Source organism: Vidua macroura, chromosome Z (assembly GCF_024509145.1).
Source record: "Vidua macroura isolate BioBank_ID:100142 chromosome Z, ASM2450914v1, whole genome shotgun sequence".
NCBI lineage: Eukaryota > Metazoa > Chordata > Aves > Passeriformes > Viduidae > Vidua > Vidua macroura.
This window is the reverse complement of record NC_071611.1, coordinates 59,024,889-59,052,579: the sequence shown is the minus strand read 5'-3', so window position 1 is coordinate 59,052,579 and position 27,691 is coordinate 59,024,889. Positions and strand designations below refer to the sequence as shown.

Genomic DNA, 27,691 nt, shown 5'->3' with positions numbered 1-27,691 from the left:
CAGCTGCGAGCCTGGCCAGCCCTGCTGCTCCCGGAGGCGGGCGGGAGCGGCCGCTCGTGCTGCATCCCGGTATTCCTGGCGAGTGTCCCCCTCCGCGCCCGGAGCCTCCTGCCCCGCGCGGGCGGATCGCCTCCATCGCTCCGGCCGCGTTTGGTATGCACGGCCACTGCCGGCCCCGCGCAGGAGGCTGCTGCTCTATGCAGGCAGCTCGGCAGCTCCCGCTGCCCCCCCGCGCCCAGCCCAGCCCAGCTCATCCTAACCCAGCCCAGCCGAGCCCAGTCTCTACCCTGCGGCATCGCGGGAGGGACGAGCCGAGCGTGGGATGCCCGCGCCCCGGAGGGCGGCTTCCGCGGTAGGCGCTGTCAGGTCTGCGGCTGATCTCCTGCTGGGATTTACGGACAGTCATGAACCAGACCGAGGCACCCCGGCCACTCAACTGGACCATCCGGAAGCTGTGCCATGCCGCCTTCCTCCCCTCTGTCAGACTCCTTAAGGTATGGTGAGAGCCCGCTTTGCGTTCGAGAACCGGAGTCTGCCGCTGAGCACCTGCCTGGAGGGCTGCGGTCGCTGTCGCTGGAAAGTTAATTTAGAAATAGTCCCAACTTTACTATTAATTACCTTGCCTGCTACCTTTAAAACCACTTGTGAGTACCTGAAGGTATCAATATTGTGCATCTGTATTCTATTCAGTGTGTGTATTTGCCCATAAAGGTCTGTGAGAGGGGTAAAAAAGGAAGTAAGAGACGGTGGATATCATCTGTGCTTCAATTTGCTTTGTCTTATCAAGCTTTGAACGTCCAGGGTTGAGGAAGGTGTCTGTTTCTAAGGCGTGCTCCTTTGTGAGCAGCCCTCTGCTATCTGTTCTTTGCGTTACCTAGCCCTAGGCAGTACCTGAAGATCCAATACCACTAGGACCAACTTGTATGTGGAGCAATATGTGGGTGGACAAAAATTATCTCGTTTTGCTAAAAGCTGTACAGGGCAATAGGATCAGTTAAAGACTGGCAGTGCAGACAGCACCAGTGAAACTTTCTGATTTTTTAAAAATAATTTGTTTAAACTAAAGGTCACAGTTTTGAAGGTGCTTTTAAAAGTGTTTTAAAATGTGCTTTCCTAGGAAATCATTATTTTCTGTTTGAAAAAATTATTAGGGATTATATAATGTGGAGGGCTTTTATTCTCAGCATGCGAAGTACCATTACTACCATGTGCCCCACTGAAGCTGTTTTAGAGGCATTTGTAGCTGGAAAACAAAATCTCTTGAATCAACTTTTTGGTTAAAAATAGGATACATTAAACTGAAAAAAATAGGTTACATCAACCTGAAAAGTCTTTGTTCTTGGAACATCTTAACTGGATTGTACAATGAAATTTTAAACATTATACTAATTTCCCTGTAGGCTTTGTTTTATAAACTGTTTTATTAATTATAATATTTATCTAATTCCATCATAGTGTTTGATAGTTTGGCTTTGAAATTAACATGCAGCTAGGCAAAGCATGGCTAGTCTGACAGTGTATAAGATGCTAATGCTTGATATAACTGTTTGATTTTGTGTGAGTAGCTTGGAAATTAGGTCAGTTCTTACTACTGCAACATGCTTGAGCACTAATGTAGCGTATGACATTGCACTTAGCAGACATATGTTGTATGTATAATTGTTGTCTATATGATTCACAAGTGACCATGCTGTGTATCATAGCAGGTATTTTTCACATCCTCACAGGAAGGGGCTACAGTTGAAAAATATTTATATTTCCAAACCAGATGTATGGCTGCTGGGGGGATAAATTGTGAGCATCTCCAAAAAACCAAAGAAAGATAAGACTTAGATTTCTAAAAAACCAAAACATAACTAAAATGGAGCAAATCAGAAAGTGGTGTTGATTGTTTTGTAAAGGCTTCCCACCAAGCCCCAGAAGCACTCATGAGAATATACAAACTCCACAAGTCCCATGCTTTTAGAACAAGATAATTTTGGTGAGGTGTGAGGACTCGGATGTGGGGAGTTTTGCTGTCACTCTTAATACCAGTGGATCAGGGGCTGAGGGGGCGTAGTCTGCAGTATTTCTTCTTTGGTAGATGAATGTTGCCCCATGTGAATGGTTTCTCTTCATTGCTTATTAAGGATGAACATTGTGATTCATTATTAAAAGAGCTGACTAAAAAGGATTTTCTGAAGCTACAGCTATAACCCTTTAGGGAAAGATAGTGACTGGACCCTGCAGAGTTAAAAAGAGCAGGGGAAATAACCAGGGATAAGCAAGCTCTGCACAGAGGGTGTGTGAGGTGTGGGAAAGACCACAGCAAAGAAGGTGGAACTCTGGCTCCTCTCAGCTCATGGACAGTGCTTGTTGTCTGGAGAGAGAAATGCATACATCAGCATCTTCAAGGCTCCCCCAAAAAAGCTTTAATTTTTTTATCCTTCTCTTTGTCTTTTATTATTTAATGTGTTTAAAGCAAATGACTGACATAAGATCAGGGGATCATTGTCTGAATTCCATCAGCCAACCTGAGGCAATTCTCCTGTCATCAGGGAAAGAGTGTAATAACAGCGGCATTAAATTACCAGAGAAGTAATATAAATATTTTACTGCATACAAAATATTCTTTCCTATTTCATGTTTTTCTTCCCAAAATAAAGAAGAAACTTTTTTTCCTTTTTCTAAATGAAAGGTGCTCCTCTAAATCCAAAAACATGTGAAAGGCAAGTGCAATAATCTAAGCTCATTTTTTAATTGCTCAGTTTCCAATTGGATTAAATGGTCTTAAGGGCTAATGCAATATTGTTTCTAAGTAGACATTCACTAGACCCTTTCCTATACAACTTTTCTCTGCAAACAACACTCTCAATAACAGAAGAAACTTTGCAATGCCTCATATGTTATGAAACATTTTTATTATGATATTCCTTGTCCATCATTGTCAAACGCTAGATGTACACTGTAAATTTAGTTAGAGTAAGAAAATGTAAAATACTATTTTGTCTTTTTAATTTCTGTATTTATTTTAGTCTACCAGAAAAAAACAAAATGACCATTAAGTTCCAAGATAAGCTTTTTCCTAAACTTGTAAGAATGAGAGATAGCAGAGATTTCCTCTTTTACACACACAAAAATTCACTGTGACATTACCTGGACTTTCATAATAAAGGGAATTAACTTTTCAATTATGTCCATGTTTTTTCAATGAACAGTTTAAAGTACTTATCCTGCAGATACAATTTTAAATGTAGTATCAGTGCTTTCATAGTGATGGATCTAAATAAACACTGAAGTCTAGAACTTCATGGAGGCAAGGCTTTTTGTGTTGTCTTGCAATTACTATTTTTTAAATAGGTACTGAAAGGAGTTACTCAGCAGGTAGGTTAAGCTCTTGTTCCACCCTGTTTAAATGGATGAGCAGTGTTCTATTGCATCAACTGATGTTGGATAGAGCTCTGGCCACAGTGGTCTCATTTAATTTAGATAAACTAGATCTGTAGATGTGTCCAGTTTTGCTCCCTTTGCTTTTCTTCCAGGCATGTATTCTGTTCTAAACCACTTCACTAATACCCCTATGTTAGGTGTAGTTGTATAATCCTGTTTTTTCAGTTTTTCCTTTTCTCACAGTCATATAGACTTCTAGAATCTGTACTTCCAATACAGCACTAGGAGCTTGGGATTGAAAAAATTTATTGTTTTCAATTGGTGGGATTGAAACAATTTATTGGAGAAGTTTTTTACTGCTTGTGTTATCGGCTCATCCTTCACGCTCCTGTTTTTTTCCTCTAATGAGTTACTTCCTGTAGCACATTCCATGCTAGTATTTTTTTGTAGTTGTTTCAATATGCTTAAAACATGCTAACACACTGCCTAATGCCTTCCTGTCTGAAGTAAGGACTAAGAAGTGCTTTGAGCACATATGCTTTGTGCAGAACTGTAATTCTCCTGAGATAATCAGGTTAGTTTTTAAAAAGCATGGACATTTTAGAACAATGTTTTGTGTTCTTAAAAAATGAATGAATGAATTAATTAATTAATTAATGGCATCATGCTAAAGACTTCACTTAGAGGGCACTGCACCCTAGGAGAGGCTGCAGATGTTGTACTTCTGCTTGAAACAGATGTAATACCTGCCATGCGATCAAGAAATGGGCAATATCCTCAAGAAAAATAAATAAATAAATAAGCTGAGAGTAGAAGGGGTCTGAATGAAAAAAGGTCAGAAATAAGCTTTAGCACCACAGATTTATAGATGTGCAAGTGTAGAAATACTGTATGAAATATTTAAAAAACAACAGATTACCCACCTTTTTTTTTCTTTATAAGAGCAGTATTTTTTTTTATAATGTATCTGGCTTGCATGTCAATAACTAGGCTTGTAAGGCAGGAACTTTGGAAGGACCAGAGGAAAGGAAACAGAGTCAATCAGAAGAAACACTGGAGGAAATGTTTTGGCTATTCTTTCCCAACATACAGCTTGGCAAAAATGCCACCTTAGCTCTACAAATAAATAAGATGATTTACCTGACCTAGGCAGTAGTCTATCCTAGCTCCTGAACTGGTGAAAGATTAAAGAGATCAGACACTAAATTTCTTACCAAATGAAAAACTAGGTCTTCTTTTTATTAATTGTTTTAATTACTTGCCCTACCAAGAATGCACAAGGTAACCAAAGAGAAAATGAAAAACATGAAAAATAGCTCATTGGAATGAGACATAGTGTCTTTTGATTGTGACAGTACATAGTTAGGAAATTTTGACTGAGCAGATATATGTGAATAAAAAAGGTGGACAATATTTCTCCTGCTACAGCTAGTTTGGTTACGTCCACGAAGAAAGTGTCTACAAGAATAAAGACTGGGAAATACCAGCCAGATTTTATTAAGGTACATGGTGAAATACCACTGTTCAATGGCTTATATCAACTAAAATTGCACTGATATTTGATTATCAAATATAATTTTATTTCAGGATAATTTCAAAAAAACCTGATTTGGCAAACTGGGTGAGGAATATTGCTTCTCCTGAATAGTGGAAGAATGAAGTGTGTTTTTTATTAAATAGTAAATGTTTATATTTCTGAAGCCCCTACTGTGAGAAAAAGTGATTGTAAGAGAGAAGAAAGTTGCACCTTTTGAAAGTAATTTTATTTCTCAAATGGATTGAGGAAATTTAAAAAAAGTTTTTGGACTGATAGAACAGTCCTGTATTACAGGAGAGATACTTTTGATAAAGCATTTTTAAAAATTCTTGAAAGGTGGATTTGTATGCCATAATCATGAGAGGGTAATGTTAGATTGTGTGGTTTTCAGAAACAGAATCATAAGTTTTTTATGTTACTTTACTAACTATCAATGAGAAAATGAGCAAAAATTTAAACGCAAAGGCAGTCAAAATGCTAAGATGTTTTTGCTCTTTGCTATTCTTTTGATGTCCAGTTTGCAGTGATGTCTTCTAGCTCATGCTTAATAAATAAGAATTCTGATTATTATTTTAGTTAATTTACAATATCCACTCTTCAAACTGAGAAAAAAAAAAAAGATAGGACAGGTTTGCTAAGTCTTGATTGAAAAAATTGAAATTATTGAAACAGATCCTAGTGCATACAGTTATAATTACTGAGGTGGTATACCAAATGATTTTGAAAGTAGTACGTGCAATACCACCAGTAATATTAGGGTAGTAGTTTACCTGTGTTTGCACTCAGCTTACTGAGTTAAATTGTAATAATGAATAAGCCAACACTATGCATCCCTCAGGAGGATTTGATGCATTTGGGGAAGCCCTTAAAATCAGACTGACACACAGGCATGGAGAAAGTATCAGTCAGTGTGACAATTTTTTATAAATTCACTAATAGAAAAACAAGTCACACCTCTGTGTATGATGTGATGCTATGTATGGTGTGAAATACAGATAAGTTTCATGCATGCATGTAGGTTTTATTCAGAAAGAAATGATTTTATAAACTTCTGTTTGACTGTCAGAAAGAACATAGTTATATTTATCACCTGTGTAATACATGTTGCATGTTTCTGATTCTGATTCACAGGTTTTCTGGGGTATATTATTTGTCTTTAGAATCACAAAAGCCATGTTTCCAGCAAAGAGAAAGCTTCAGCGTTCCGTTCTGTGTTCTGCTCCTTATGCCATCAGTTCCACCATTTAAGGATGGCAGGAAAAAGACCTGGGGCTAGGGCATTGCTGTGCCTCTGCAATTTCCCACTTTAATGCAAAAGATTCATTTTACACCCCAAATCAGGGAAGCAATGTTGTTGCAATGTAGCTTCACAACGCCTTTGCACAGGTGTGCTTGCATTACTCTGCTCAGCTGTCAGCTGTGCCTCTAGTACTTCACAATCTATAACTGAGTAATGGCAGAATGATGATGACATTTCACAGCTGAGGTTGAAGAACTGATAATATGCCTTTTGGAGGTTGCACATTCTCAAAAACTGCTTATTTCTTGAAGTCATGCTGCTCATCAGTTGAGCTGATTCCTTTAATGTGTTAACTGGGCATGTTCGTGTGTAAGGATTTTCTGACAGTTTATGCCAGTTCATTTCTTCTGAAAGGAAATAAAACGTGGAAGTTGATAATTTTTTTTCCATTTTATACGAGGTACTCTGTGGTTAATTCTTTGGTAAGTGTACATTTTTATGTGATGCAAGGTGAATCAGAGCTTGTTCGCTGTTTGCCTTACTGACTGAATCTTGTCCTTGACCGTGACTTGGGTTGATGGCCACTGACTTGGAAGAGATGTAGCATTAAATTACTTTCCACAACAAGGGATATATTCCCAATTAAGAAAAAAATAGAGTGAGTGATAAAAACAAAGAGTGTAGTGGTGGAAGTCATGTTTCCATGGAAAAACCTACATGTAAGAAGTAGACTCACCAGTGCCAGTTTGATAGCAGAGATTGTAGTCTACTAATATCATGTAAAGGGAAAAAATAGTTTTGATTTTCAAGTTGGAAAGGGCTCTGAAAATGCAAAGTTTCTTGTTTTAAAGAAAAAAAATTAGGGGATAAAACCAAAATATTTTTATTTCTAGGCATGTCACTACCATGTGAGTGCTTCTTTTTTAAAAAAAAAAGATAGAAAAGAGAATGTTAAGTTTTCAGTCTTGATGCAGCAGCTATGGTAGAAAAATACTTAGCTGTTTAAAATAAGGAATCTGAACTGTTACAGGTTTTTATCCTTTTGCACCTCAACATTATTCTCAGTGTTTTCCCTTAACCTAGCTTTCATTAATGTCTCTACCTTCATCTTAAATACTGCAGTGAGGTTTTGCCTTCCCCTGTGCACATGGCCAATGGGTTACAGTGACAAAGACACGGTATCAAAGTACTCTAGGATTTTACATTTTTTTTTCTGCATACAGAATGTTTTGGCTTGATCTCTGCTTCTCATGAGGTTCAACCTTTTCAGATTTGGGTACTTACAAGAGGTGGCAAATGGCAGTGCTTCCCACTGGCTTTTAATTGATAGTATGTGAAACATTGCATTTAACTTGCTTATCAGAAAGAAGATGCAAGATTCCTAATTTGTGACTGTGTAAGACATGATTTAAACTAATTTCCAGAGAAAAAATAATAAAAAAAGGTATTTTTGATGTATATTAATAGAAGAAAAAAGAGCACTTGTTCTGAGCACTGTATTGTTTTTAAATAATTTTAAAATGCTAGTAAGTGTAGAAATCATACAGTTGAGGGATTAGAGATACAATGTGTTAGAATAATCTTGTTCTAAGAGCATAAGATTTTAATGTTGTTCTGCTATACTGTTCCTTATATTTGGGAGGGTGCCATGTGAAAAATTCAGGGCACAAGACCATAAAGTAAAGCTGAGTGGTTTTATTCCACCTGAATTGCTAATAAGACTATGCTACAGTGTAAAATGGGATGTCCTTGGGTCTCTCTTAAAATTTATGTCAAAGCTGGTAATAAAGCATGAAATAAAATCACTTCATCAAAAATACCTTTGATCCCCCAAATAATATAATGACATGAAACAGTTTGACAAAGTGGTTTTAATAGTGTCAAGAAAGTTACTGAAGAAAATATCAGGACTCTATTATGTAATTAGAATAATCACCAGGCTGACTTTTCATTAGTGAGAAGGTGATTGAGTGAAACACTTTTTTTTCATTTACCTTTTTCTTTTTACCTGTTGCTTGTAAATGTAGACAGGAGAGCTAGTAAAATACTGAATTTAGGGAGGATCCATGATTTTGTTTCAGAAGGATGCTCTATTTTTAACTTACTGGTATATTGAATTGGTGTGGCATATTGCCATTGGTTTGTTGTAATGAAATATCACAGCTATTTTGCAGTGCAATGGCTGGATGTTCATCTTTGCATATAACTAAAAAGAGAGACCAAAACAACTGCATAAATGAATTGCAGGATTACTTGAAGACCATTCAAACTGACTTTCCCATGATTGTATGTAGCGTTTTCTTAGTGTTTTGAATTTGGAAGGGATTTTCCAAATACATTCCTTATTTGGAAAGGATTTTCCAAATACGTTCCTATTCAACTTTTGTCCTCAGTACTTCAAATTATTAGATAGTGTCTTATTCAGGAGATGAACAAGTTTGATGAGCAATGTTTTTTCTGGTTGAAAATTGTGCACTCTTACTTTAAAACTGTGAATATCTGCACAACCCAGACATAATACTACATCTTTTCTCAGTTTCTTCTCCCAACATTTCAGCCCACCTCTCTGCTGGCCCTTTTCCTGAACTGCTTACTCAAAGAAATTTTCAGATATTTATCTTCTTAGCCTGTGCTCACAGAAGCAGTAGTGGTGCCAGGTTATGATGCCAATAATTATGACAACAAAATTGCTACATGTAATCAAGCTTGACTGAGCCAGCCAAGGAAGAGGTCAGCTCTCTCTGGCTAAAGGATGGATAAATGAGGTATCAAGATTGCCCAAAATGCTTGTTAGACAAGCAGAGCAGTAGTTAAAGGTATCTATCCCTTTGGATTTGGATGTCACGGCTTTAATTTTGTGCTGTTCTTGATACTGTTGGCTGCAAAGTGATACTTCTTGGAAGCCATGTACTTTTAAAAATTATTTTCTTCAAATCCAAAATTATCTTAAATAAGAATATGGTGCCAATTTTTTCGAGCTCCTACACTTACTTTCTTCTGTGAGACCAGGATAAATTGAGATATGCTGTGAAAAGAGACATGATTATTCTACTCTGGCACTAGAACTGCTTCAACATGCATGATTTCTTACAGGTGTTTTTCTAAGTTCCTAAAGCCATAACCCCCACAGGTAATCTTTTCAGTGACCATATCTATGTTTCTGAGGCATCTGCCTGGATCTTTCTTGCTGCACTTAAAATCTGTGATTTCTTGTTTGTCTACTATGAACAGAGGAGACAGATGTGGCAGCTTTTCATGCTGAAAATTTTTTGTGCAGCATTTAGAAATTGGCTAGTTTAATAGATCCATGATATATGTTTCTTTGTTATTGTCGTAGTTTGACATGAAAGTGAATTTTTTCTAGGAAGTTGGGTCAAACTAATCAGTGGTCAGGTTTGGATATTGGTACTTGGAGTGACTACTGAAAGTATGGACATGCCTTTGAGAACACAGGGGGTTAAAAGTAAGAACTCCTAGGAGAACTTTCTTTTTTTGGTTCTGGTCGTCAGAGAGTGCAGACCTCCCCTGCCTGGCCTCGGGCTGGGTGGGGGAGGGGAAGCCACGTGGCCTTGTCCGGGTAGGCCAAGGGGCTGGGGGTCTGGAGCTGAGCCAGCTCCTGTGGACGGAAGGGTGGAGAGAAGTGGAGATGCCTTTGCCCCCCCCCGCAAGAGGGAAAAAGACAGAGAGCTTGGCGGCACTTAGAAATTTGCCAGTAGAGGAGAAAGAGAAAGGGGGGGGGGGGAATGCCCAGCGTGGGAGGCGGAACGCCGGACCGAGGTATCAGCTGTCTAGGGAGTCTGAACTTTTAACTCTTTTCAGGAAATGAGGGCTTTTTAAAAGTATTACTCCTTCTTGATTTGTAGTGGAAAAGAGATAGTCTGGGAACTGAGATGTTAGAAGAAGAAATATTTAAGTGGGAAGAGATGATGAAGTAGCTTTTGGCTGGATTTTTTTTGTTAGCTATGGACTGAACCAAAATTTCCTGCAATAGAGACTGCATTTTAAGGGGATGCAGTGGTGACTTAGGGAGACCTGTTTCAGCTTCGAACAGCACAAGAATGGCGAGAAACGAAGAAAGCTGAAGAGGGAATGGTGATATTCTCTGTCTTCGGGAAGAAGATGAGTCTTGTTTGGACTCCTCGGCCCCAGGGGAAAATGGGTATGTGAGACTCCTGCTCAGCCTTCCGTTCTAATCCTAGCTCTATAAAATGGGGAAGGGTTAATAAGGAAAACAGAAGGTATCACAACCCTCCTTCATTTCAGTGTCCTGAAGAGACTGAATAACACTTCTGTTGAATTGCCTTCAACATTTTTCTAATTTAAATGTCTTTACAAGAATGTGAGTTGACTAAGATCTATGACTTCAGGGAGAGTTTTGCGAGAGCTCAGTCCCTTTCTATTTGCACAGCAGAAATACTCCTGTTTCTTTGTGTAGCAATAAAACCAATGCTTTCTAATGTCCACATTAGCAAAGAAATTTTAAAACTCAGTGTGAGGGACAATCAGCAGCACAATACTTATTAAGACACTGAATTTCAAGTATGTGTGCTATCTTTATTATATACAAATAAGGAATTTTAATGTTTATATGCATTTTTCTGGAATAAAAAGGTGATTTTGAGCCTTCTAACACAATTGGAGGGGAGTGGGAGCAGAATAAAAAAAAATGTTCACAGAGATATCCTAGTGGGAAATTAAATGTGATCAGCTCATTTTATCTTGATACATGCTGTCACTTAAAAATAAAGATAAAAATCTGATCTATCAAGACAAAAATATCCTGTGCAATTCTTTATTAATGGTAACTGTGGGAGCTTTAGCTTATTCAGGATGGGAATAGTAAATTGCTCAGAGGGGCTTTTTCCTCTTAGAATCTGATAACTGCTATTACTAACATCATCTGGGGATGAGTTTATTTTATTCTTGTTACTTTTATTTCCTAAGCAGTGCAAATCTTCTGTCTTATTTAACATTCAAAAATTCTTTACTAAGACTTACCATGATAAAATGGGTGTCTGTGGAGTTAGAGCAAATGACAAGAACTACTTTTCACTCAATATTTTAGTCTGCCACAGATGTGAATACAATAGGAAATCTTTAAGCAAGTACTGAAATAAGCAAATAGTTTGCACAAAATTAACTGAAATATTTAGTGTCTTGGCACCATGAGATATGTTAGCACAGTTAGTTGCCATTTATTTATTTCCAACTCATCTGAAATCCAGTTGTATCAATGGAGACACATCCATTTTTTGGTGGTGTGGCCTGCATTTGCCAGATAGCAGAGCTTGAAGCTAAAAGGGGAAACAGTTCAATAGTCCAGGATATGTATAAAGCACATTATGTTATTTTGGCTCATGACTGACTTTGTGGCAGGTTTTCTCTGCTGCAAATCCTTGTGTGGACAACCAATGCTGCAATTTTTTTCCATATCAAATCTCATGCACACTCCTCTAAGAATAAATAAGGAGGGCAAACAGCTGAACCAAACTACTTAATATTATTAACTAAATATGAGTATCTGCAAAGAAGTGTGTGGAAAATTAATAACTAAATTCATTAGAAGCATAACATAGAAAAAAATTGCTTTTAAATTTTCTTTGAGCAAAAAGTATATATTCACAATCCATGGCAATTCCAGCCCTTGGTTGCATTGATGTAATCAGAAAATGAGATTTTTTATTGAGATCATATTAAAACCACATTAATGGTGGAACGTTGGCTCCTGGTGCTTTGGAAATGCATAGGGGAGCATACTCCTTCAGCTTGTTTTGTGGAATGCAATTTATCAATGGGATCACTTTATGTGATGTTGCTTCTAGCATTGACAACTAGATTCTTTGTGACAATCATCCCAAACCTAATTCTACTCTTAGCCCATGGTAGTAAATGCTCTTTCGAAACTCAGAGGTCATTTCATGTCAGGAAGAATTTCTCTCCAGTGGTGGTTTAAGCTTGGCTGATGTGGCTGTTGGCCCTAGACACTTTCTTCCTTGGCCTTGGACAAAACAAGGTTAATACTGCAACACAATCTGAACTCAGATGGTATATGCCTCTTCTCCTCTAGCATTTCTACCATAATGCTGTTGAACACAATGAATGTGTATGAATAGTCTAGAAAAGATGCCAATGAAAAAATCCAGTTTGGAAGTATGTATTGTGTATCATCATGAGTAAGGCTACCATTAATATCCTCAAAGTTGCTTTATAGTGCCTTATTTTTGTGTGCTTGGAATTAATGTCCCTTGAATGTAGACTGATTTTTACAGAAACTGCTGAGTCAACATACTCTGAAAGTAACAGTTCCAATTTGCAATAACAGCCCATTACTTTGTTTCCTAAAGCTGAAGAAATTGAAATTGATAAAATGAGGAGCTTACAATGGGTCTGTATCAAAACCATTCCATTACATTTTCAGCTCTTTCTGGGTTTCCTGTTGTGTGCTTCCACGATGCAATAGGCTGTGCGTCTGAATTTTTCCTTTGATACATTTCTCAGAAACTCAAACGAACTGTCATTAAAACACTTGTTTCCTGCTGTGAGGACTTTCAGCTTTTCACTGGGAGGCCACAGGCAGCAAAATATAACACGCTTGTCTCAGTGTTAATTAAAAACAAAAAAAAAAAAAACCAAAAAAAAAAAAAAAAAAAAAAAAAAGGAAAAAAACCCTAGTAAGTTTCAAGAAGGGATGAGATACTGATAACTCATTTGTGTAGCTGATATGTGATCTGAATACTCTGTGAATACATAAATGCTAAAACACATTATGCTTAAAGCAGGGTATATTAATACATCCCACCTCTTTGGATAACTTACATATTAGCAGATCTCAGTTCGTACTACTTAGGTTTTTTTAATTCCATTCATAGAAGTGGATTATTTATTAAAAAAACATTAAGTAGGTTGACAAGAAATATTGACTAGACTTTAGAAATAAAATAAAGCAGATTAAAATAGAAAAGTTAAAATTAAAGAAATTTCTTTGGATTTCATGTACAAAATAAAATACAAATATGTTTTAGAGTGTTGTATTACTAGTATCAGTTTGTTGCAGAAAGTTTATCTAATCAAGTTAATCCTTTCACTAGCTGCTGTTTGCTGTCTGCTTCCTGATCTCATTCTGGGGAGAGCAGATTAATACTTCCTGATTTGAGCTAAAATTAGTTAGCTCATCCATATATGCTTGGAATCATAAGATTACAGAATATCTGGGATTGGAAGGGACATATAAAGATCATAGAACCAACTCCAAAACTCTTGGTCCTCACAGAACTTTTAAAGCTAAATCATATTACTTAATAAGTTGAACTTTGACAGACTTGGTGGCCTGACTACTTCCCTGTGGAGCATGATCCAATGAGCAACCACCCTCTGGCTGAAGAACCTACTCTTAATGTCCAATCTGTACTTCCTCTGAGGAAGCTTCAATCCCTTTCATTGTGTCCTGTCACTGTTTACCAGAGAGAAGAGATCAGCCATTCTGCCTCTGCTGCCCTCTTTGAGGTAAAAATAGGCTGTAATGGGGTCACTCCTCAGCCCCTCTTCTTCAAACTGAACAAACCAAGTAACCTTAACTCTTCTTTCTCAGTCTTGTCTTGAGGGATCTTGCCAGATCTCTTGCTGTGGGGGTACTCTCCACCCTCTTATCCCCAGTTTGTACATACAACTAGGATAATAATTTCTCAGATGCAGAATCCAGCACTTGCTCTTGTTCAATTTAATGTGATTGCCCAGCTCTCTGGTCTGTCCAGGGTTCTCTCTAAGCCCTCTCTATCCTCAAGGGTGTGGTAATCACATATCCTCTGAACAGAGAGAGACATAGCTCTCCCAGGATTTTCCTGGGAAGCTGTGAGAAGTTGTGAGAAAGCTCAGAGAAAGAATTAAAACAATTATTATCTCTCTTTCTGCACAGGTTGTTTATAGATATGATTTTCCAGAGTGTCCTATTCTTAGTTCATCAATAGTGTGAGAGGTTTTTGCTTTAGGACCAATTGAGTCTCAGCTTAGAAAGTTGGGTTAAAAAAGCTGCACTATTTTCTATTAAATGCCTTCTGTTCACCTTCTGAAGACTGGAGTCTTTGTTCCTGTCCCTGACTCAACGGTGACACAAGGGAGTTCACAGTTCCTCCTACTTTAGTATAGTATTTTTTTTTTTACATTTGGCTGCTGCATCTAAATCCACTAAAACATTACCTGACTTCCCATTTGCTATTTTACTTTCAACACTTGAAATAGTGGTGGAAAGGAGTTCATGGTGAACAGCAAAATTGAAGAGGAGGCAACAGCATTCTGTTTCAACGAAGAGGACCAGTTGTATCCTGCACTCTGTTGGGGCTGTGGGCAGCAGGGGTCAAGGGAAGTGATAGAATCAAAAAGATTCTATTACTCTAGGATACTATGAAGCAATCCCATCTCTCTGTGAGAACATATCTGAGTGCTGTGTCCAATTCTGGGGTCCCCAGAACAGGAGACATATGGACTTTCTGAAGTTGAGTCTGAGGGAGACCACTAAACTTACCAGGGAGTTTCATACAAGACATGCAAAAAAGCACTCGGTTTGTTCAACTATAGGAAAGGAAGGTAGAGGGGAAATTATATTTCTGCCTTCATATACCTAGAAAAAAGTTCCAGAGGATATTAATCCAGAGTTTCTTCCGGGATAATGAGGGTCAGGACAAGAGTAACAGAAAGAAGTTGTTATCAAAAGCGTGGGTAAGCAATGAAACAGGTTTTGTGGACCTGAACATCCTGATCTAACAGGAGAAATCTTGCCATTTGTGCCTTCCTGATTTGATTTTTCACTCAAACTTTTTTTGAGCTTTCAAAATGGAGCAGAGGCTGTTAATCTTCAAAAAAAATGTCCTGGTGTCTGTTCTGTTTTAAAATGTGGACAAAGATATATTTTTAAACACTTAAGTAGTGCAGAAGAGTACTGCAACTGCAAGGCTGTTATCATAGAAGCTTCTTGAATTCAGGAGGTGTCAGAAGAATCTTCTGAAGTTACCCTCAGTGCTTGGTGGCAGCAGATACATCAAGGGGGAAAGGTGACAAACTTTGTATGTATTCTGTAGATGTGAAGCAGAGTGGTTTCTAGGTACACATTACATTGCAGTCAGGTCCTAGAGTTGTTTTTGCAGTAATGTCTTTGCAGCTGAGTGTCTCACAAATTTGTTGGGATGGCTGATTGTATCACCATTGAAGAAACTGATTTGCAGCAACCAGCAGCTTTCACAAAATTCAGACAGCTGCTGTGTCTCTGACTCTTACACATGCTAGCAGTTGAGCTAGCAATTTTTATCAACCTCATGCTGTCAAGCTGTTTGTTTTCTGTGACCTACTTAATTTAAATTTGAATATTTACTTGTTTTGCGCAGCGATGCACAGTGAAGCTATCCATCATTTCTTTGGCAGGACTTCTTTAGATTCTTTATGAGTGAGTCTAAGGCACAGCTATGGTAGAAGAGGCATTCCTGAGGATCCTGAGGCAGGGTTTTGTCTTCAGGCTCCATCTATCTCCTTCCCAGAGAGAAGCACAAAGATCCTTATTGTCAGTTAACCACGAGGTTGTGCTGCTGCAGTTGTGGCTGCGAGGGTTCTAGGAAAATGGTATGCAGGATGACAAAGATCAAAGACTCTGGGACCTCAAGTGTTTCAGATCTCCTTTGAATGTTTCTTCTGCCTAGCGCAGAGGCGGTGGTTGATGTTGGTTGATGTGGAACACAACTGGGTGGAAACTGAAAGGCCGCAAAGCTTTGAGAGGCAGCCCTGGCAGAGGCCTAAGGCTCTGGGTCAGATTGTCCCCAGTCATCTCAATATAAACGGTCTCATTCCAGCTCTAAGCTGCGGTGGGCTCACTACCCCACTGTTTACACAGTCAACTTCATGATCTGATTGGGGCAATCAGAGCTCAAGGCCTTGGATAAATCCTTGCATGATGATGCAAAAGTGATCAGATCTATCTATTGGTTTTTTTGGAGGAGGGAGGAACAGAGCACCAAATGGAGCTGTGGAAGACCTTCTAGTCTCACTTGAATCATTCTGAGTGGTAAAAGAACAGTAAGCAATCAAGGAATCTGAATGGTACATTAGTTCCCTGCTATCTTTCCCATTTCTTTAGATGGACAATTTAAACACCTTTATTTCTACATATTTGTACATATTGTACATTTACACTCAGTTAAGGGATACTTTGGGGAATAAAACTATTTTAAAACCTGAGCTCTATTTTCCTTACTCTTCAATTAAAAAAAAATATAGGAGAAATATTTTTATGGCTATATAGTCCCCCTTGCAGAGTGTACTTTATGACCAAATTTTCAGGGTAAACTACTAAGCAGCATTGGCTCTTTCCTTCTTAAAAATCTGCACAGCATTTGAAGCATTATCAAGGTATTAATATGGAAAATAGAAGCAAAAGTGTTTCTAGTGAAATTAGGTGTGAAATTAGGAATTCAATATTTTTCTTCACTTTCAATCTCACTGTTGCTTTTTTAAAGGAAAACATGAATGATACCTCTCTGAAAAGCTGAGGAATTATTTCTTCAGTATTGACACTGTGAATCATGCACATTAGTTGCTGTTTGTAGTGTAGGCTTTATTTATTTTCTGGTGTTACACATTCATCATCTGAAGTAGCTTTATTTTAAGCCTACTATGCATTAGTAAACCAGTACTGTGGAAGAGTCACTCAGCTCCAACTGAGTTGAATGTATGCCCATTATACATCTCCTTGTAGATTGTGCCTCATGGCACTTTAGAATGATTATGGGTACAATCTGAAGGAGGGCATACAGTGTAGGAGATCACAAGTATACTTATCAATCCTGTCTTGTAAGGATATGTGAAGTAAAATCTGTGTCCGCCAAAGGTCTGTTTGTTCAGTGAAGGGAACAAAACATCTTCAGAAGTCTCCAACTTGCTAATAACTCTTTACTGAGACACTGAAACTCAGAACTCCTCACACAAGATGGTTTTAAATGCTCTGGAAGAATTATCTTCCTTCCGTTTTCCCACCAATTGGTCAAAAACTGCTTTCTCTTTCTTCTTCTCTCCTTGAAACATGTACTAGTGCCTAAGTGAAAGCAAAGTATCAACTCAAGTTGCTTCCTCTGAAGGTTCTTGGAGGATCCTTTCTGAACTACTGAAGTAGCGACACCTACGTTTTTGCCAAAGCTAGAAGATCTAGTCAGATAATCCCACTTTGGAGGCATGGAAGTTTAATTGCATGTTAAGGTTATGCAGCTCTATCCATCTAAATGAGACACAAGTTATTCACCAATTACTTACTAGGCCTTGGGCATCGGTGATGCTTTGAGCTCTGCTTTTTCTTCCCTTTAGCACATAGCAAAGGGTTTTGTTAAGATTTGTGTTGCTTTAACACAGTCTGATTTCTTGGGGTGGGGAAAGCCACAGAGGCAGCTTCTGGCACAGCCAATCCCTAAAGGCTCTGGCAATGGACATGTTGCTGGCCCAATTAGAGAAGCTGGTAATGCTTCTGTGATGACATATTTAAGAAGAATAAAAACTGTGTGCACACTCTTTTTCCAAGGGTTGCAGAGGCACGGGGTCTGGGGCCATTCTGGCACCAGGAGCAGCCATGCAGCTGGCACAAAGAGTGGCTGGGGCCATACAGCTGGGGCCACCATCTCAGCACAGCTCACAATGAACTCTGCCTGTTTAACATCTTTTAGCCAGCCATGCTGCAGGCAGAAGGGCAGAGGTGGCAGCAGTGGCTTCTCGTTTTTGGCTCCCCACATGAAGAGAGGTGTGGAATGGTGCCAGCACTGCAGTGGCCGGCACAGCACACGTGCTGCCCGCAGGGCACCGATGTCCAACAGCGAGGGGCATAATGAGCAATTCCCTGATTCCCCAGGTGAGATCAACCTTCCAGCACTGCAAAACCCTATAAGAACTTTTCAATTGACAGAACTTGAGAACAAAAAAAAAATTACGGATGACAATTTTCTTCCAAGTCAGAGAAAAGGAAAAGGTGAGGACACATGAGGAGAACAACATGGTGACACTAAGGTCAGTGAAAGGAGGGAGGAAGAAGAGGTTCTCCAAACATCGGAGCTGAAATTCTTCTGCAAGCCATTATGAGGACTATAATACAGCAGTTTCCCTGTAATTCATGAAGTGCATGGGTGGATCAGATATCTACTTGCAGCCCATGAGAAAAAGTGCTCACGCTGGAACAGGTTCATGCTGAAAAGCTGTAGTCTGGTAGGAAACCCAAACAGAGAGAGAAGACCCTTACTTTCTGAGATAGAAAAAGAGGAGCCTTGCTTCCAAACTAGAGCAGTTTAGGAGGGACTGGAGGAAGGAAAATGTGTTCTAAAGGTTTATTTCAGTTCTCATTATCCTCTTTTAATTCTGTTAATAAATTTTCTCTATACCATTTAAATTTGAGCCTATTTTACCCCTAGAGTGTTTCTTCCCAATCCTTGTCTCAACTCATGAGCCATTTGGATTTTCTTTCCCCTTCCTCTGCTTCACTGTAGCAGAGGAGAATGAGTGAATGGTTTATTGTGGGTGCCTGGCTTTTAGCCAGTGTCAAAACATTGGAAATGTTTTAATCAAAAATAATTGAGAGAAACATGGATATCTACAATCTACTGAAGGTCAGATCATGTGATTTTGGAGTGGCTTTGAATTATTATATAGTATTATATTTTATTATTACTATTATTATTATAGTATTATTATTATATTTAAATATAATAGAAGCAGATCTCATTTTTCTTCTTAAAATATTTTCTCAACAGGAGCTGGAAACAAAAACTCATTGCATTCAATTAGGTTTACTCTGTATTTGGATGAAAAGAGAAACAAATATTGTCTTTCTTAGTAAGTATATGGTCTGTTTTGTGATAAAGTATAGCAGTTCTGATACAATTCAAATTTTAAAAAAAGTCTTGGATTATTAATTAACTTTCCAATTTTTGTTTAAGAAATACTATATTCATCTCAATATTTTATAAACTTATATTTGGATTTGTACTCAGGAAAAGTAGTGGGAACCTAGGGGAGTAACTTCTCAGTTTGTGATGCTGAGAGCCAGCAAATTTGAGACTGATTAATTGACTGAGACAGAATTCAGGGGAGGAAGGTAGGTAACATTAACGATTCAAATGTAATTCTACAAGTTGTGAGCCAGTGAGCTGAACCAGTACTTCAATATAGAAGTACTTCTATATCTTCAATATAGAGTTAGATGGACTGTGTAGGGTTTCCTGTTGGAACGTAAAAATATAAGGTTCAGCTCATTCATGTAATCACTAAGATCCCACAGTTGTGTCTCAGGCAAATACACTTTTTGGCACATTACCTATCTAATTTGGGTGAGTAAATATTTCTCAGCTTTGAAGTATCTGTATTTCATTGATAAGAAAGTTTACCTAATCACCTGCATGTTTCAAAGGGTCCTCTAGCCCAGACCTAATGCTTTATTGTGACAGAATACATGGTTCACATAAATACAAATATTTTTTCTTTTTTCAGATTGTTCAGATTGTTCAGATTAATTTTTTGAATGTTAATAGGGAAAGGTGATAAATATAAGTTATTCCTTCCAAGGCCATGCAGACTAAAGATATAAATAAAATATTATATAAGTATATATAAATATTAGTATATTAATACTAATAATATTAGTCTCTAGCAAAAAAAAAAAATTTGGATACAGCTACTTTAGTTTTTTTTTTTTAATGTGAAAATTACCTACATAATTATGAAATCTTGATTAAACTAAAATTTTTATCAGAATGCAAGACATATATGATTACAAATAATAATCTGTCTCTTCTTAATCCTTGCAGCAATCACATAAAAATACATATATCTGAGATTAATAAAACATGCCATGTTTATCACACTCAGTATCTGCGCAGAAGCAAACAAAAGATATTAACAAAATAAGCTTAGGATAAACACTAATTTTGGTTTAATCATGTAATTGCTGCAATCAGATGCCTGAAAAAGGAAAAATTAAGAAAAAACATCGTCACCCTCTTCAGAATGACTTCTTATTAGGAAATGGTTATATCTCACCAAGAAATGTGATAATAACCTGTTATTGAATATTTGCCCCTTCAACAATCCTCCATGTCCTGAGTCCTGAGCCCTGATTTCACTGAGGTATACGTAGAGCCAGCATAGAGACCTAGTTTATTAGAAAACACGCATTGTTTGCAGTTGCAATCTTCGCTGATTTTGACTCTTCTGGTACAATGTCATCTTATTGTAATTTACAGTCCTTAGTGTTTTCCTGACTGGAACCATATAATGGCAAAACAGAAATTAGGAGAAATTAGGCCTATAATTCTGCCTCTATCCTTCCGTAGAATTTTGATTACCTCTACCTCTGGCACAAACATTTTGCTGTTGTGCTTGGTTATGAACACATAAAATGAATTAGGTTGTAGAAAAATGAATGGTTATTTAAAAATAAAGCCCCTGAGCAGTTTCAGGGCTAACACCATAATAAATTGGGGTTTTTGTTTTGTGGGGTTTTTTTTTTGTTTTTTCTTTAATAGATAATGTACTCCATAATGTGATATATTGATTGCTTTTCCTTGGGCCTTGTATATAATACAAGTTGCAAAATACTCAGTTGTCTGGATTTTCATAAGGTAAAGTAATGCAAATGTGTTTTTTTCCTTTCATTTGTTCTTAATATATTGTTGTGGAGATAAAGCTGTCTATTTTCAGAATGGTATTGCTAGTCTAATACATTTGTGTGGTATCTTCAGATGTGGATGGATCTGGCAATATTTCAGATTCTGTGGAATTCTACTCCAAATCCTACAGACATGATCAGAGAAGGTTCTTATACAGACTATGCTGAGGTCATACTCCAATAGTGCTAATATTTCAGTCTCTGTATGGATTAGACAGGGATTCATTAGATGTAGTCTTATTTTGTAGAATTTATTTTATCTATTTTGGTGTATTTTTCTGCAAATAATTTATGACCAACTGAAAAAAAAAAATACTTTGAGCCACTAATGAAAATCTTTTCTCTCACAAGTCTGCTATGTGTTACTTTACAGGAAACATGTGACGGAAATGTGATATTGTAGTGGATTTACAAACATTCTTATCCTTTTGTTGCTTTAAACTATATTTAACAATGAGTTCAGTTGTGATTGTTGCTTGGGCAAAACATGTAAAGACAAGGCAGCTTCCATTTTTTTATGACAAGAAACTCTGGTTTTGAGAGTAATGCAATCTTTTCACTTCCCTTTTCACAGAATCACAGAATTGTTAAGGTTGGAAAAGACCTTTGAGATCATCAAGTCCAACTACAACCTAGCACCATCACAATGTTCAACAGTAGATCATGTCCTCAAGTGCCATATCCCCAAAGTTTTTGAACACTTCCAGGGTGATTACTCCATCACTTCCCTGGGCAGCCCATTCCAATGTTTTATATTCCTTTGGGTGATTTCCCCCCCACCACCAAATATATAATCTAAACCTCCCCTGGTAGAAGTTGAGGCAATTTCTTCTTGTCCTGTCACTTGTAACTTGGGAGAAGAGACCTAAACTCACAGCAAAGCTCTTTCAGGTAGTTTTAGAGAGTGATAAGTCTCTTTCTTCCATCCCCCCTCTTTTCTCCATGCTAAATACCCCCATTTCCCTCAGCCACTCCTCACAGAACTTGTGCTCTAGACCCTTCACAAGCTCTGTTGCCCTTGTCTGAGCTTGGTCCTGCACTTCAGTGTCTTTCTTGCCATGAGGGGACGAAAACTGAACACTGGACTCAAGGTGTGGCCTCACCAGTGCTGGGCACAGGGGTCTGATCACTGTCCTGGTCCTGTTGGTCACGCTATTGCTGATACAGGCCAGGAAGCCACTGCCTTTCTGGTCACCTGGGCACAGCTGGCTCATGTTCAGCTGTTGTTGACCAGCACCCCCAGGTCCTTTTCCACTGGGCACCTTTCCAGCCACTCTGCCCCAGTTCTGTAGCACTGCATGGGTTGTTGTGACCCTAGACAGGACCCAGCACTTCACCGTGTTGAAACTCATACAATTGGCCTCAGTCCATTGATCCAGCCTACCCAGATACCTCTGTAGAGCCTTTCGACTCTCTAGCAGATGAACGCCAGGACTCAATTTTTTGTCATCTGCAAACTTGCCTCACAAGGGTGCATTTGTGCCCTTGTCCCGGAACATTGTCAACAAGGATGTCAAACAAAGATAGCCCTGATACTGAGCCCTGGGGAACACCAAACTGGAGAATATTTGAATACATCTAGTCCAAATGCAGTGTTACTGATCTCAGCTGGCAAGGTTTGTAGGGCTTTGGTTACTCTTGCACTTTATGTGTGGGGATCCGTGCTTCTGCTCAGATAAGCTGGCTGATTGCTGTTCTGGAGGCTGACAATGATTCCAGTTCATTGGGTTGCATACAACTAATGAAGATCCAGTTGACTTCTTTGTTATCACCTTATGGAGTATCATGAGACATTTCTTGAAGAAACCCATTTTTGTTTGATTACCTTACCTAAAACTCTACAATGTGAGGATTTATAACATCCATTGATAGTTGACTTCTGCATTCATTATTAGAATGCAAATCTCTGCAAATCCATAAGTTTCCTTTATATATTGTGTGGAATGGTTTACTCCTACAGAGCATCTTTTCCAGCTGAGTGATTTGTCTTTTCAGGTTACATGCACTTTGTTGCACATTCCTAGTTTGCATTTTTTTTTCCTGTAAGCCCTGTAAATTAGGCATTCCTGCTTGTCTACTCTGCAACATGAGATTTATAAGGCTTTATATACAATAGAAATGTAGAAAGTTATTTCTTCAGATCATATTTTTTTCTGTGAAACTTATGGTTTTTTTACTTTGATTTCCATATATTCACATTTGATTATGAAGCCAGCATTAGGTTGTCTTATGGACATACATTGTATGATGAGCCGCCATATTTAAATAGAAAATATTTGTTTGCTTCTTCTACACATGAAGTGTATGTTCTGTTTATTTTTATGGCCTCTCTTTTGTGTTAATATTTTTCTAAAAAATAATCTTAAATCTTTTTTTTGTTGGAGTCCTAGTAGCCTTGAACAGAAAGCAGTTTCCTTATCCTGATGGAAGCATTGACATTTCATGAAGTGTTTCTACTCCAGAATACATCTGAGACCTCCGTCTCTTCACATGATGGCTCCTAAGAAACCTCACTTCAAAGGGTCCTCTAGTCAATATTAAATTATTATATCAACTTTCCTTATTATGTGTTCCAATATGTACATGCTGGTAAATTCCTGCAGGTTATTCAGGTAAGGTCTTAGTATATTGTCCTGTCATTTAATTATTTTTTTCATAATTAAAACATAATTAATTTATAGGATAAATTTTCTTTTTCATTTAAAAAGTGATTCTTATATAAATCACTGAGAAGTTGAACCCTCAATCAGGGAAAAACCTCACCATAAATTATTAAATATTCTGAATGTAGTGGGTTTTTTTTCTATTTGAGATGAATTTATATTTCAAGAACTACTTCCCTTGTAGTGTATCTTTACAATTTCCAAAAACGAAATTAAATGCTGGGTTATTAAATGGATATTAAGAACTGGTGAATGATGGTAAATCAGTACTTTAGGACCCAGTTCAGCTTGGACAAAGCAGGCCACAAGAGTTTGTGGTTGTGTCACACAAACCTTGTACATGATGTAGGCTGCTTCTTTTTCTGCCACTCAAATTCTGTGCTCATTCTCATCTTGATCAGCACTTTTCCCTGTTCAATAAAGAGCAAAGGAACCAGAGAGTTAATATGCCGTAAAATGGTTTTAGTCCATTCTTTCAGACCAGACAACTGTATTTCTCAGCCTCTACTGAGAAGCATCTTTTAAATTAGGGATTTTTTAATGTTTTTTTCTTGTAATTTTTTTAAGGAGTGCTCTACAGCTAGTCCTACCTGCTCTTCTGTTTTGAAACTGGTATCTGAGAAAGTCCTCCAGGTGTGTGTACTAAGGTTTATAGGTCCTCCAGGTTTATAGTACTAAGCCAGCAGTTTCAACCTCTTCAAAGGACAAAGCATTTTATTTACATGTCTCTGCAACAGATCAACAGGATGTTTTCTAAAAGAATAAAGGGGGAAATAACAGGAGTAGATTTTAGAAAATGGCAGGATTTAGTTCAAAGCCCAGTGCTTTGAACTGGGCTTTGAACCTCCCTCCATATACAATACTCAGCACTGAAATACTCTAGGAATACTGTGTTTCTTGAGCCTTTAAGTTCTTCTGGTTTGTTACAATATCCGTTAAATTACCAGCAGCAGCAATAATATTCAGCCAAATACATTCTTTACATGTCTGATTATGTAAATGAAGTGTATTCCAATGGCTGTGTACATAATTGACTAAGAAAATATTTTGTGATCCTTGCCTGAAAATGCCTGTGTTTTAATGATGTATTTTGATTTGGGGCTTTTGCACTCCTTAGCTTTCTCCTTGAGCAGAAGTAGTCAAAAATTATGTTGATGGAGTCAGTAAACACATTTCTATCATTACCCTTATTTTTTCATTGTGTCAGTACAACTCATCAGTCCTTGCTTAAGTTTTAATCTGACTTTTAAATGCTTCTGAAAACAAAAACCCTGATAGGCCGTGCTGTTCACTTCTCACATCAGTTTTACACAGCTAGCAAGTCAAAACCACTTGACGTTGCTGTTTGTATGCAGCTTCATAATAAATATATGTAATCAACTTAAAACCAGGGAATTTTCTTCCTTCATCTCTTTTTATTTATTTTGAGTACAAAAGGTGGACACACACCTCTGTATACAAATCAATTGTGCAGTTTACCTATATGGAAGTTCAATATTTAAATGCAATTAATCTTCTACATGTTTATCAGTAATGACAGTGTCATTACAAAGACTGGATAAGCAATCAAGTCCAGATGCTTCTCTCTCTCTTTAAATCATCTTAAGTTGTGGCCGGCAGAAGGATAAACAGTGGTGCTCATATAGACAAGTAAGCATATGGCAGATATTAAGATGTTAAGACATCAGTGTCTTAAAACCTCATGGACACAAATAATTGTTTCAAAGGGAGAGAAGTAGAATGACAGGTGTATCTACAACAATGCCTTTATTTCCATACACCTTACAGTGATGTTTGTTTTCTTTTGGATGGGAGTTTTTGCCTTTGAAACTATTCCCTTCTTTCTCTTCTATTCTCAGTAAATGTTTTGCTTTAAAAAACCTAAAAGGACTGTTCACTAAATCCATATGAATTTACACAAGCCATTTACAAATACAGATCAATGTTTCTTCACTGTATTGGTGTAATACACGTCTTTTTATCTTCCTGTGCACCTTTTGAAAAAATATAGCCTAAGGGCCTTAGACCCCCTAAAGAAACCTGAAGATGATCAAAGTGGGTTTTTTATCCTGACAGGGTGGAAAAATTACACCATAGCCCAGTGCTAGGAAATATGGACAAGGAGATCAGTTCCTCTCCTATGTCCATGAGTGAACTACATAACTAGGAAGGAAGTATGAGAATGCAGGCACAGTTTTCTGCCTAATATTAGAAAGATTCCTGTAAATCTTGATTACCTGGTAGGGAATATGCTGGCCACTGGTAAATGCTGCATCTTTCTTTTACTTGCCCCCAGTCTCCCCCCACTATCCCTAGAAAGGAGCGTTTGGAGCCTTCCTTACTGCACTCCTGTCCTTGAAGTGTGAGGGGAGGCATCTGTCTAAAAACCCAGGAAGTGCTGGGCAAGAGAAGGAGTGACTAAGGGCACTCTTGAAGTACATACCCAAGAGTGCCAGAAACCTGAATACTTTGGGAATTCTGTAAGTTTTGAAGGCTGAGGTTTGTAGGCAGGCATCCAAATGCAGTTTGGCATGCTAGGTGATTTTTACAAACATTGACATTGTAAAAATGCATGAAAAGTACAACTCAGCAGGATGTTATGATGGGCATTGTATAAACATAATATATGAATGAGTCCAAAATTATTGCAGTGAAAGTGCCAAGAAAGAAACAGAGAAATGCAGAAATTGGGTGTTTGTATAATGCATACTCCAAGCTGTAACACACAGAGCAGCGTAGCTGAAACCCTGCTGCTTTCCTTACTTTTTTAAAGAGCTGGTGATTTCTAGTTCTCCAGAGGAACTTTAAACTGTATGTGGTTACTGTGAAACTTGGTACTGTCTACAGAAATTATTCACTTGAAAGTACCATTGTAGGGATTGGTCTCAAAATAATGACATTTTGCATTCATTTTAATATAATACAATACTTAAAACTATATTTAATGCTCACTGTATTATTACTGGTCCAACTTTAACAGTTGTTGCTGTTATTATGCTGCTACATTTTCTTAAAATATTTATTAAAATACGAATTAAAACATATAGTTTATTATCTCATCTGTCCAGTGATGCTATCTTTCTATATTTCAAATTCTCCAAGTATGAACTTACAAAGAAGCTCTTAATTTTGGTGGTCTGGAAGTGATTTTGTCCTCGTCCACAGGATAATAACAATTTAAGGATCTTTGCCACATGATTTGACTGACTTCTTTTCAGAATATAGATTTTTAATAGTGAGCTAACCTTTGTGGTAACTATGGTGTATCTAAGGAATGTAGAAAAAAAGACAAATATTTTCAGAACAAATATTTTCAGAAGTCTGCTTTTTTAACTTCTTTAGTCTCTGCCCCTCCAGTCTTGCCTGGTGAAAGCTTCTTTGAATCCTGTCAAACTTCAGTTAATGTTAGTGTTTGTGGGAGTTAGATATCATGTGAATATTCTTTTTGACAAGAAAGTGTAAGGTCTTTCCTATTGTCATCTTTCAAAAGTAGCTACTCTTGTAAGTGCACGAGGAAGTTACAGAAGTGCTGGATGCCAGAAGAAAGACTCATGCCTCAGGGAGGATATAATCTGAAAGTAAAATACTGGTGATTTTCGTCTACTGGAAGATAGGATATTATTGTGTGTCTTTTCTGAGGAGGAAAAAAAATATTTATTTTGTAATATCTTCAAGTCTTTAGGAATTTGTAGCAATGACTTTGAAAAGTAACTACAGTGATAGAGTGGAGAGATATAATTCCTGAGTTTCATTGTGTTACTTCATGATAACATTCATATATATCAATATATCTATAGCTATATAGCTATAGATATATATAATATTTGAATATCATAAAATAACTAGAAATTAAGATTTCAAGATTACTTGATTTGTGTGTGCAGAATGTGTAGAACAGGATTTAAAATACAGCTTAAGTGAGGGATACTTAAAGAAGTGTTGATTTTTTTTATTCAATAGGTAGTTAATGGCTCCATTTCTAGTAATCATTTCTTTGAGATCAAACATAGGCTAGAACAATATTCCTAGCTCTCAGCTAAGGAAAATTCTGCAAAACATCTATTTTCATAGAACCAGTATCTCCTTAAAAGGTCATCAGTGTCTTTCTGAATTTATAGTAGTCCTTAACCAAAAATCATCTGTTGCTTCCCACAAAATTTGCCAGTACTTCTTTACATCTATTGAGTTGCTTAGATCTCATTTAT

At 37.6% G+C, this 27,691-nt stretch overlaps 1 protein-coding gene across 1 annotated transcript in view; it reads left to right on the top strand.

Moving 5' to 3' along the window:
• The first annotated feature begins 404 nt into the window (after positions 1 to 404).
• Positions 405 to 27,691, top strand: part of TRPM3 (transient receptor potential cation channel subfamily M member 3) — a 259,088-nt gene continuing 231,801 nt past the window's right edge. Inside the window, exon 1 of the mRNA XM_054004438.1 lies at positions 405 to 494. Coding sequence (XP_053860413.1) covers positions 405 to 494 — 90 coding nt within the window. The remainder of the gene's footprint in view (positions 495 to 27,691) is intronic.